Source organism: Larimichthys crocea, chromosome XVIII (genome assembly GCF_000972845.2).
Source record: "Larimichthys crocea isolate SSNF chromosome XVIII, L_crocea_2.0, whole genome shotgun sequence".
In the NCBI taxonomy this organism is placed as follows: Eukaryota; Metazoa; Chordata; class Actinopteri; family Sciaenidae; genus Larimichthys; species Larimichthys crocea.
Window position 1 is genome coordinate 21223980 of NC_040028.1, and position 12699 is coordinate 21236678.

General features: G+C 43.9%; 1 protein-coding gene across 1 annotated transcript in view; it reads right to left on the reverse strand.

The window, feature by feature from the left end:
• pde9aa (phosphodiesterase 9aa) overlaps positions 1 to 12316 on the reverse strand; it is a 37245-nt gene extending 24929 nt beyond the window's left edge. Inside the window, 1 exon segment of the mRNA XM_027290708.1 lies at positions 11991 to 12316. Within this exon segment, the coding sequence (XP_027146509.1) occupies positions 11991 to 12053 (63 nt within the window). The 5' untranslated portion in view covers positions 12054 to 12316.
• Between the last annotated feature and the right edge of the window lie 383 nt (positions 12317 to 12699).

Consider the following 12699-nt stretch of genomic DNA (forward strand, 5'->3'; position numbering starts at 1 on the left):
GTCCGGCGGCTTCTTTGCTCGCTCACTCTCTCCTTTCTCTTCTTACTTCCTCCGTCAGCGTCCTCTTCACTCTCTGCTCCTCTGCCATCATGTCCTAGAAGCTGCTGAGGCTTTGCGTTTTAACTTAGAAGGAGTCTGCTAACAAACAGCCAACATCCGCTATGTCTGAAATCCTGTCTTGGGTGGGAATACGTCCACTAATTCCTCCCGCAGGAGGTCGCAGACGTTAGTTCATGGTTAAAGTTGTTGCGTATTCAGCAGCTCGTGTTGTTTCAGTTTTTCCTTCTTCAGCTTCCTGTGTGTTTGTTGCATGATGGTGGACGGCGGCTGGTTCACGGGCGCGGTGATCGGAGGAGGGACAATTATGATGAAGTGTGGTTTGTTATTGAAATGAGTCGCCGGCGTCTTAAAGGACGACATGAATTTATGCAGCAGTGATTAACACAAACACCTCGTCATGTCGTCTCTAAGCGCTCGTACATCATTTACATGTATTTCACTCCAGTGTGAGTTTCATTTGTTTGACTTCCAGTTTTCATCATACACAAGTGTTGTCATACTGCGATCATTCCTGGAACCCGAGAAAACTCGTCTAGTTATTAAATCATGTTTTAATAAACTCATTTTGTTTTCTCCAGATCTCAAATCATTAGATGTCATTAAGTCGTTCTGAGGAAATTGATCTCTGTATAACATTTGTTATTTTAACATTAGAACAGTGAAACGTACCACTCAGGGCTTCCGTACTTTCACCTTTCTTTTTTTTGTTCAAACTGCAAAGTTTTTCCCTAAAATCGACGTAAAACATACGAGTTCACAACCACAAAGCCACAAACTGCAGTTCCTCTAACGTCCACCTTGGGCTGGCTCCAGAAGTGAGTCCGTCTCCATAATAAAACATGTTTACAGCCTGGTACAAAAAACAGGTGAGGAGACACCTGCAGTACAAACGGAGCTAGCGCGCAGCGCAGTGCAGCAGTTTGTGTTTTCATGCTGCAGATCCTCGTGCTTCATCACGTCGGAGCATAATGTGTAATCTCCAGCTTCAAATCAAAGACTGAAAATTAAAGCAAACAGCAGTTGGAGGTGCGATGTTTCTGAAGTGCTGACCTCCGTCGGCCCCTGTCTGCTCCACCTGTGACAGGCTGCCACTGCCAGACTGCTGAAGTGCTCTTTGACCTCCCTCCTCCTCCACAGTCACGTCTTCATCCGCCCCCCTGACAGCACTCGTACCCACCCTCCTCTCCACGGCCTCCCCGACACCGCCGGGCCTCGATGCCATCTCATGCAAACGCCTCCGTTATCTATGTGGGTCATCTCTCTCGATCGCCTCGCCGTGCACCAACCGTTTGTCATGTTCAGTGACGGTGTTCGCCTTGTTTCATGAAGACGAACAAACACCAAATATTTAAGCCGCTGAGCCGTGAACGCCGTTTAATTCAGGAGAAGAGCCCGGAGCACTTTCACATCTGGACAGACGGATCCATAGTGATATATGAGATCAATATATGATTATGATCATATATTGTCATATTATCAATATATAGCTCATTATATTATATATTGCTTCGTCTGCGGACCCTGTGTCGCTCAGGTTAAGTAGAAGTATTTACAGTCAACAAAATAACGGTACAACAACAACACTTCATTTACTTAATACAGTGTGTTGCATGACAGGCTAACTGTCAAGCTGCCGTGCTCGTTAGCTCAGTTTGTTAGCTCAGCCAGCCTCTATGGACATGGAAGGCGGATAGACGGGAAACGTACTTAGAAGTTGTGTGTAAACTATGTTCAGCCTTGTACCGAGTATTTGTTCGTCACATTACTTCTGATCAAAAACTAAATGAGTCGAGCACGGTCACCAACAGGCAGCCACTACATACTGATGGTGTTGTCTCCGTCGTGGATGTTCCAGTAGATTCTGCAGCCCGGCGACATTAAAGAAGCTCTTCTGTACAGCGCGGGTGTGCCCCAGGGTAAACACAGCACCACACACCACACACACACACACACACACACACACACACACCCCACACCACACACCACGTACACACCACCACACACACACATACACACACACACACACCACACACACACACACACCCACACACACACTAACATTAAAAAACAGGTGATATTAATGATGTGTGATTATCCAGACCTACACCTGACTGCTTTATATTTTAATTCTATTGTCTGAGGTGACTCTGTGTCTTGTCTCGTGCAGGAACCCTAACCTGTCCTTGTGGATTCAGTCTGGAGCGATGGTGTCATCGACCCCACATGCCAACAACACAGAGAGGTATTTGAAGCGCCTGCATCCCCTGATGTCTGTATTGATTCATTGAATGTTCCGCCGCAGCTTGCTGTTTGATTGAAGGACACATTCGCCTGATGTGACTGTAAATCCCATGGAGTCCCGCTATTCCTCCGTGTAACATATAGCTGACATGAAACGTGATCCGAGTTCCACCCAGAGGCAACGCTGTAGGCAACAACGGCCGAGAATATCACAGACTATATAATAGAGTCATCTGTGAACACTGAACCACGGTACGCCTCACGTTTCTCCTGATTCAGTGTACAAACAACACCAATGTACTGTGTAAGAGAGACTAAGAACAGAGCCAACAAAAAACTCTCAACAACACCACTGCAAACTACACCACCATCTACAACAACAACACAAGCAACTAAACGACATTACAACAACAACACAGCAACTAAACGACATCTACAACAACAACAACGAGCAACTAAAACGACATCTACCACAACAACACACAAACTAAACAACATCTACAACAAACAGGCAACAACGACATCTAGAAACAACCAGCAACTAAACGACATCTAGCAACAACACAGCAACTAACGAACATTCCAACACAACAGCCCACTAAACGACAATTCTAGAACCAACAACACAGCACTAACAACATCTACACAACAACCCAGCAACTAAACGACATCTAACAACACGACATCTACAACAAACACAGCAAACTAAACGACATCTACAACCCCACACAGCAACAAACGACATCTACAACAAACAACACAGAACTAACCGACATTACAACAACACATCAACTAAACGACACTTACAACCAACAATACCGCAACTAAAACAACATCTCGAACAAAACCAGCAACTAAAACAACATCTCCAACAACACACCCAGCAACTAACGACATTAGACACAACACACGCACTACAGACCTCTACAACAACAATACACGCAAACTAACCGACATCTACAACAAAACCAACACAGAAATAAAACGGGACATCTACAACAACAACCACAGCAACTAAACGAAAATCTACAACACCCAACACAGCAACCTACACGACATCTACAACAAACAATAAGCAACTACACAACATCTAGAACAACACCGCAAACTAAACCACATCTACAACAAAACCAAAACAGCAAACTACACGACCTCTTAGAACAACAACCACCGCAACTAACACGGAGCAATCTTACAAACAACCAACACAGCACTAACACTTAAAACACAGCACTCTACACAGCACACACACCACAGCAAACTAAACGACATCTACAACAAACAGCAACCTCTCCCATCTTCACACCAAACAACGACACTACAACTACAACAGCCAATACACAAACCCCAACAACACGCAACTAACGACACTACCACACACACCCTAACGACACAACAAACAGCAACTAAACGGACACTCTACAACAACACAGCAACTAAACGACATCAAAACACAACACAGCAACAAGCCACTCGACACACTAGCAAACTAAAGACATCTAACAACAACCCAGCCAACTAACTCACATCTACACAACACAACACAGCAATGCACGCCATCTCGTCTAAACAACATCTAGAATAAACAAGCATCTAGCACTCAAACCACATCACAACACAAACGCAAACTAAACTACCACAACAAACACAACTAACACATTACAACATCAACACAGCATCTAACGACATCCGACACAACCAGCAACCTAAACGAAATCTACAACAACAACACAGCAACTCCTAAACGCACATCTACAACAACAACACAGCAACTTACTAACACGACATCTCCCCAGCAACACCTGAACAACACAGCAACTAAACGACATCTACAACAAACAACACAGCAACTAAAACAATCTACACAACAACCCAGCAACTAACGACATCTAGAACAGCCAAACACTAACCAACAACACAGCCACCATCTAACAACACAGCAACTTCTACATACAACAACAACACGCAACCCTAAACGACATCTACAACAACAACACAGACACCTAACGACATCTACAACAACAACTACAGCACACTACACGACCTCTAGAACACACACAGCTAAACACCCTAAAACAACAGCAACCCAACATCGAACACAACACAGCAACATCAACGGACATCTAGAACAACAAACACGCAACTACACAACATCTAGCACAACACATAATCGAACCAACAACACACAGCAACCAAATCTGGCCAAAGCAGCAATACAACATCTACAAACCGCAACTAACACGAACAAACAATCAGCAACTAAAACATCTGATACAAACAAACACAGCAAACTAACGACATCTACAAACAACAACAAATAACGAAATAACAGCAACATCAGTGTAACCTTTGATGAAATCTACAGACACAGGCTGCTGGGCGGTTTCTCGGTTTCTGGTGAACTAGTTGTCGTTACCGTGAAAGCGACGTGAAACGGGCGTTTTACTCGTGACACGGTTTACTTTTTATCGCGGCTCTTTCTCAGAAATTGGTCTACAAAACATTTCACCACGTTTCCACTCACGACATTCCTGGCCTGTGTTCTCACGTCTGATTTCCTGGTGGCGTTTTTCCGTTACCGCTCGCGTAAATGCGAATATTGCCGGGTGTGTGTGAAACCAGAAACATGAACCTGTCCCTGATTGTTATGCCAGGTTTTTCACAGCAACGAGCCCGGTCTTTAAATTACCAATGTAAGCCGTGTGTTAACGACAGCATGCTAAACATTGACCCACGTGCAGCTCGTCGGTTTCAGCTACTGACTTTACCTCGCCGAGCAGCCGGGCACTGCTGTCGACCTCGGACTGGCCTGTTTTGGGACCACACTGAGGACAGAACAGTGACATTAGAGTCTGATGACGTGCGTCTTTCCGCAATCACACAGGAAGCAGGAAACAGGCAGTTCATGGTAAACGCTATAAAAAACTCATGGAGCTAAAGAGTAACGTCGCTAACGGAGCTAACTTACGAACTCTTCGTGAACCACCCCCAGAAAGCAAGCCTCGGTCCGGCGCCGGTGGAGACGGGAAGTCTTGCTGTTTACCACAGTAAGGTTAGTAGTGGTCATGTTTTGGCCACTAGATAATGAAAAGGTCCTTAAATGTACGTGTGAAGGCAACACGACACGTTCACAGTCCTCCTGACGATCTTTGGCGACCACCCTGTCTGTTTACTGGGATGATGTGACGGTGAATCACTCACTCTTCGTCTCTTGTCACTCTGCCACGGTGGGTCAGGATTCTCCCTCACAACACAGGAAACCCCTTTTGTTGTATTATCTACACAGGAACCCTTAGGAGGAAAACGCCCCGCCAAATAAAATCGCTCTGGGTTCGAGCTTACGCGTGTCACTCATCCAAAGTCGAACCCTGAAAACCCGCACATGACTTCGCTCTGTTCAACAAAACACTCAAAACTCTAATCCCAAGTCACACACACCCTCACACACTATTAGAGAGGACCACTGTTCACTCTTGGGTGTGTGGGGTGTGTGTGTGTGTTGTGTGTGTGTGTGTGTGATTGTTATCTTATCTCAGGGTGAAATCTGAAACGTTTTATTTGACAAACATCATTGAGTGTCGGTAATCTCCATGTAAACAGGGTGTGGTGGTGATTGTCCTCCTTTTTTTTTTTCATTTCCTATTAATGGCAGTTCCGCATGACCCTTGCTCTTCATAGGGACTCACCGTGTGTGTGTGTGTGTGTGTGTTGTGTGTGTGTGTTTGTGTGTCCTGTTGGTATGTTGACGGTCGCCGTACAGAGTGGTGCGATCTGACCGGAGGACGCTCGCTGGTGGTTTCAAAGCAGTTTTAAGCACTGACACAAAAAAATCAGCTTTGACGCTTCTTTCGTCCCCACTTGCACAGCCGTCCCCACTTGGACACCGTCCAATTGGGGACGCAGCCCCACATTCACGCTTCAATGTGTGAAGGTCCCCAGATGTACCCATAAGTCAGGTTCACACACAAACACCACCCACCATCGTCCTTCATTCAGTCTTTGTTGGAAGCGTGTCCCTAAACGTAGCTTTAGTCAAACTGCTACCATGTTCTTCTTGCCTTAGCTTGCAGACCTGTTCCTCGTCGATACTCCTGTGCCATATTTCACAAAGTGTCAAACTGTTCCTTCAATGACGTTCTGTGGTTGATTGTTCATTTTCATGTCTGCACGGTCTCTGACCCGACGGCTGAAGGAAAGTAGGAATCCTTAAGAAGCCGTTTGAACCTCTGACGGAGTAAATGTTTGTTTTCCGTTCAGTACCAACCTTTAATAAAAACGACACGACAAGTCTTGGTTGCCCTTCTGGCCTTTGATTGCCCATCCATGCCAAAAAGTCCTAGTAGTCATATGCAGTTACTTACATAAAACATAACTGATAAAATATATTAGATAGAGGGCTGACAAGCAGGCAGAGTAACCTGCTCCCAGTAAACAGGACATCATGTTTTATTGGTTTAAAGTGCACACATGGCAGTTCGCAACATCTCTAAAAAGAAAGAGATCCTGATCTCGTCAGCGTTCACTCCAATCACTCCATTTAAAGTTCATATAACTGTTTTATGGAAAACTACATCACTTCAGTATTAGCGTGAAGCCGGGCACTGACCTCCTATCAAGCACAACAATTTATATAAAGAGAGTGAGGTTGCGGGAGAAGTAAACATCTGTCAGGCTCATCCGGAGCTCGCTCATAAAAACATGTTCGATGGTGTAAAAACTTCTGGGAATTTCCTATCGAAGCCCAGTAGAGCGGAGATTTCAGCTGCTCGTTCGAAGCAGGGTTTGAGCTTCAGGTGTCACCTGTTTTAAGGAGAGTGTGGAAAAAGAGATGTGCCCTTCTCTAAGTCTGTGCTATGCTGCAAGTCTTGACCCCCCCTCGCCTGTCCTTGCAAAGTTTTTCAGTTTTCCCTCAGTTTCTAAAGGCTTGGAATGCGTGAAGGTCCTCCACAGAAGGCGCATCGTCCTGATGAAGGACCTTCCCCGCGTGCACCATCCGCGTTACCCCGCTGCTATCATCGCAGGAACTTCCTGGATCATCTAAACTCGTTTTAAAGAACAATAAATCCGTTTATTTAGACACACTGTTAAATTTACACACTGCAACAGAGTCACATGTGAACTCTTGATGCATCCAGTAAAGTTACTTGGTTGCTATATATATCAGCGTCTTTCATTCAAAGTCTTACACGGCTTAATTATCCGTACAAACCGAAGGCACGGAGGGCTTCGTGTGACGTCAGTCTCATACTTGCTTCTACATTGGTTTTTTTTTTACACCGTCAGTAAAATTTGCATGCACACGCCGTGAAAACATATTCACAGAGTATTTTTACATGCGGTATTAGTGCAGGACGGCTCCTGCCTGCTCGTCCAGCCTGAACCCGGCTTAATTAATCAAAGAGTGGAATTTTTTACCAGCGCTGCTCGGACCGCGACCTCGCGTCAAATGGAATGTGAGTAACACAATGTACAAACTACGAGCTGCTGAAAGCTTTTTTTTTTTTTTGTTTTTACGTTTCTCGTACCATTCGTTTATTGGCCTGCTGGGACGTTGTGACTTTGCCCATAAACAGTGAGCGCTCTCAGCAAGTGCATGCAGGGGCGCGTGTTGTGTGTCAGCCTGTTCTCCTGTGGTATATGTTGTGCGTTGGCGTGAGTTGTGTGGGAAGCGGCATCAGAAGTGGCTTGTTACACGTCAAGCTGTCAGCTCGGTTCCTGCTCTCCGCTTCAGACGCTCTGCTGGTCACCGATGCTGAGACCACATTTAATTCATCTTCTGCCTCTGCATCGTTGACGCGTTCTATGGCTTAATAATCTCTGCTTGGATGCATATGTGTGTGTTGATCAGGTCTGCTGATGCTCTGAAACTTCACCTCTGTCCGTGTGTGTGTTTGTGCATGTAAACAAGCTTCACGCCCTTCTTTTCTCTGCAGATAAAGAGAACTCTTCAGAATGTACTGAGCAAGTAGCAAGCAGTTTTCAAGGTAAGTCCTCCTCGTACGTCGCTTTGGATAGGAAGCGATCTGCTAAATGCAATGTCATTAATGTAATGTAATAAGTAATGTAATGTAAAAGAGTAAATGTGGGACTGACTTTTAGTGGTTGGTGAGAGCTTGGTGAAATAAAAGGCTGAAAGACAGACGCCGAGCTGGGCTGACTGCTGCTGGACTAGGCAGTGAGATCAGCTGCTGCTGGGGACCTGGATGATGATTGGCTGCTTGATCAGAAGTAATGTAATCAGAAGAAATACTCGAGTACAGAGTGGGATTACACTCTGACAGTGGAGACAACAAGTCACAAATAATCAAACTGAATCAGTTCTGAGTGTTTCTGACGAGCAATACAGGAACACCCTTCAAATAAATGTTTAACATGAATGAATCCAGCAAACAGCAAGTTAGTGTGTGTGTGTGTGTGTGTGTGTGTGTGTGTGTGTGTGTGTGTGAACTCCATAAAGCTTGTTATACGGCCTTTTATGAGCTCCTCCATTGGTTTGTCAATGTAAACGGAGCTTCAGTCAGTCTGCAGATCGAGACACTAAACATTAAACTCATCGCCGTCCACAGCTCGAGCTCGTGGCGTTAAGACTTTTTAAGTTTTGGTGAAATCCGCAGACACACAAACAGACGAAGTGAAACTAAAAAGTCACGAATCATCTGAAATCTGAAGATTTATCACGACTCTGAGTGTTTTTGTGTTTTTCTGGATTCTTCTCTGAAGACGTGACGCTGTTTCCCGTCAGCGGCGATGATTCATGTTTTTAATTTTCACTGCGGTTCACGTCGTCATAAATCTGGGCGGCCTGCGTGGTGATTCTGTGGTCGAAGCTGACGAGTGATTTAAAGTTGGACCGACCCTGGAGGACGATAAACAGCTTCAGGAAACAGACGGATGAAAGGATGAAGTCAGCTGATGGCGAGGACGTGGAGAAGAGAAAGAACGTCGTCTGTCAATTTTAACATTCAGAGAATAAAAGTTTAAAGGTCTTCAGATGAAGAGCTGCTACCGAGAACGCCGTGTCCTACCCGGGCTCAGCCAACACGCCACGGTGGGACGATCTGAGGCGTCTGGTGGTTCTGAGAGATGTCGGGTCAGGACCATGCAGAGATTTATAGACAATCAGGATTCTGAAGTTGATCCAGGATCGGGGCGATGTGGGTTTGTTTCCTGGACTTTGTTGTAAACAGGAAATGGTCACGAGAGATGCCGAGGTAGATCCAGTCTGGATGATGTTAGTGCTGTTTGCAGATCAGACTGTGGAGATGGTTCTGGGTTGAAGAAGCCGGACCTGACAACAGAATTTTCCTATAAACTGAGGTCATGGTCGGATATGACAGGTTCTGGACTATGACGGTGGTGAGATGATCTGGACCAGTGTTTGATGTTCTTCCAGACACGTCCAAGTCTGAGTTCATGGTTCTCTGCCAGTAAAGGTGGATGGTTCCCTCCAGGTTGGGAGCGAGTTGTTTCCCCAAGCGTAGGGGTTAAAGTATCTCAGGGTCTTGTTCACGAGTCAGATGGGCTGACGGGTTGGTGCAGCATCTTCAGTTCTGTGGACGTTGTACCGAACTGTTGTGGTTCAGAGGGAAGGCAAAGCTCTCGATCTTCTAGTCCGTCTACGTTCAACTCTCACCTCTGGTACACCAGAGGGTACTGACTGTGAGGAGCTCGGAGTACAAAGGAGCCAGCTGAGGTGGTTCGGCCTCCTGGCCTCCTTTCTTTGGAGGTGTTCAGGCACGTCCAACTGGAAGGAGACCCCGGGCCAGACCCAGAACCTGCTGGAGGGACTACATAGCCCATCTAGTCTGGAAACACCTTGAGATCCTTCAGGAGGAGCTGGAATAATATTCACATAAGATAATTTGGACGTTGTTTGATTTCACAGTTGATTAATCGTCTTCAATAGACGATCAGGAGTCAGTTTTAGAAATACTGGCTCTCTAACATGAACATGTTTGTCAGTTTCCTTCAACATGTGCACGATTTATTCCACCTATTAGTCTCTGAGCCGTAGAGCCAGCAGCTGTCGGGTTGGTAAATCTGTGATTCTCTTGTATTTCGTTGTATGAATGAGTTGCTTGCCCCAGATTCTTTCATTCATACGAAGCCGAGGTGTATTTAGAGGTCGGAGTTACTCCGAGTTACTCTTCAACCTCACAGCTGTACAGAGTCCAGAGCGACCAGCGGAGCAGAAACAACGTCCACCAACAAACCGGCGAGATTATTCAGCCTGTAAACAGTCACAGGTAATGTTTCATCATCACAGCTGCAGCCTCCAACACTATCTGAACCTGTGCTCAGTATCACTGCGACAAGCACACGCTCATGTATAAAGCTGAGCCCGGCTCAGATCTGTCACAGCTCGGCTCACATGGACCTGAAGTTGTTCTGTTAATGACAGGAAGTCTCCGTGATCGGAGTAAATCTGTCTGATCCTGATCCAGACGATCATGTATCGATCGGCAGTCACAAACAAAATGATTCTGCGCGTCAGATTGAGATTATGAAAATGTTACTTTAATTTTAATTAAAGAAAATATCAAAGTTATAAACACGTTTTATTTTTATTAAGACATTTTAGCTCCTGTGATTTAATATTATAATAAATATTTATAATATTTGGATTCATTGTTCACCTCCAGTCTGTAATCATGTTTGTATCAATTTTAGAAGCAAATATATTTAATTACTTGATTATAATCAGAGTTCACCACTTTAAAGTTTTAATTACTCATGTACTGCTCGGTAACTCAATCTATAATCAGAATTCATTAGTTGGTTTATATGTTTTTATTAATAATACTAAATCTACAAAGTAACTAATGTGTCAAATTAACGTAGATTAAAGAAAAGAAGCAGAAAACTGGTTGAGCTCAGGTAACGATCGTAAACTATCTATGGACGTTGACTGTGTGAATTTATAACAACTTTATGACGTTTTATGACATTTAACACGTTTCTTCAGTCTGTCTCTGCGATAAGAATATGAAGTGACTTTAAGTTATTTATTTTAACTTTACTGTGAATCTTTAAGGTTTTAAATCTGAAGTCATCTGAACTGACTGAAGCAGCTTTTCACAGGGGAACTCCAGGACGGTTAATTATTATTCTACCTGGTACTTTAACGCACACCTTTTAATTAACATCCTCTGGATCTGTTTACAAACTCTTCATCTCAAAAACATATTGTACATATTTTCATATCTAGGACTGTAAAAGAAGAAGTTGTTTTTACAGCTGTGGTGGACAGACTTTTACCGTAATGAACACAATATAACTTTTTCTAGTATTACGGTAAATGGATGTTATTACTGTTGATTTTAGAGTTCAGGCTGATGTTTTATTTCATAGTTTAATGTATAAATAGTTTTTATTTTTAGAAAGGCCACATGGATGTTGTATAAAAACAGGTTGAAGTTTTACAGTGTTTTACAGTAAAATGAACTCTCTAATATAAAACACTTTATTCTGTATAAATGTTTTTAATATGGAAACACCAGGATGAATCACTAAACCTGCTGTGCATTAAAGTTTCTGATTAAATTAACAACTTGATTAGATGATGAATAATCAAAGATAAAATGAACCAGTGTAATTTAAATAACATTAACATATAATTCATCATCTGATCATTTTATGGACATCATTTGTTTTATAAGTTTTTATTTATAATGTTTCCTGACTTTTACCTTCTGGATCCTGCCGTCCACGTCCAGGTAAATCACCCGATAAGAGGACGAAGCTGAGCCCATGGTCCGCGCTCCTGTGCCCGGCGTCGGTGCGTCGCTGTGCGGTTCCTGCTCCGGGCTCCGTGTCGCCGCTCCGCTCCGGACTCCCGCCGCCGTTCAACAAAGAGCGGAGTCAGCGGCCCGACAACATCCTACCTGTCTGTCTGTCTGTCTGTCTGTCTGTCTGTCTGTCTGTCTGTCAAACACACGGCCTGTCTCCGCTCTGACACCCCGCATCAGATAAAGCCTGTCCACGCGCGTCCCCGCCTCCCTCATTCACTACAGACCTGCTGCGCGTGCTCGCTCTCTCACACTCACACACACACACACACACACACACACACAGGTAGAGTACTCTGTGTGTGTGTGTGTGTGTGTGTGTGTTTTGTGCTCAGGTCCTTTAACTGCTGTGCACACTTACATGAACCTTTACTGACGTTTGATTACTCATGTGCTGCTCGGTAACTATTTTATATATAGAGTTAGATATATATATAATATATATATATAATATATATATATATATATATATATATATATATATATATATATATATATAATATATTATAATATATATTACTATATATATCTTATATATATATTATCTACAATAATACCTGAATTCATTAGTTTACATTTGATTTGGATAAATACTAAATCTGTGAAGAAA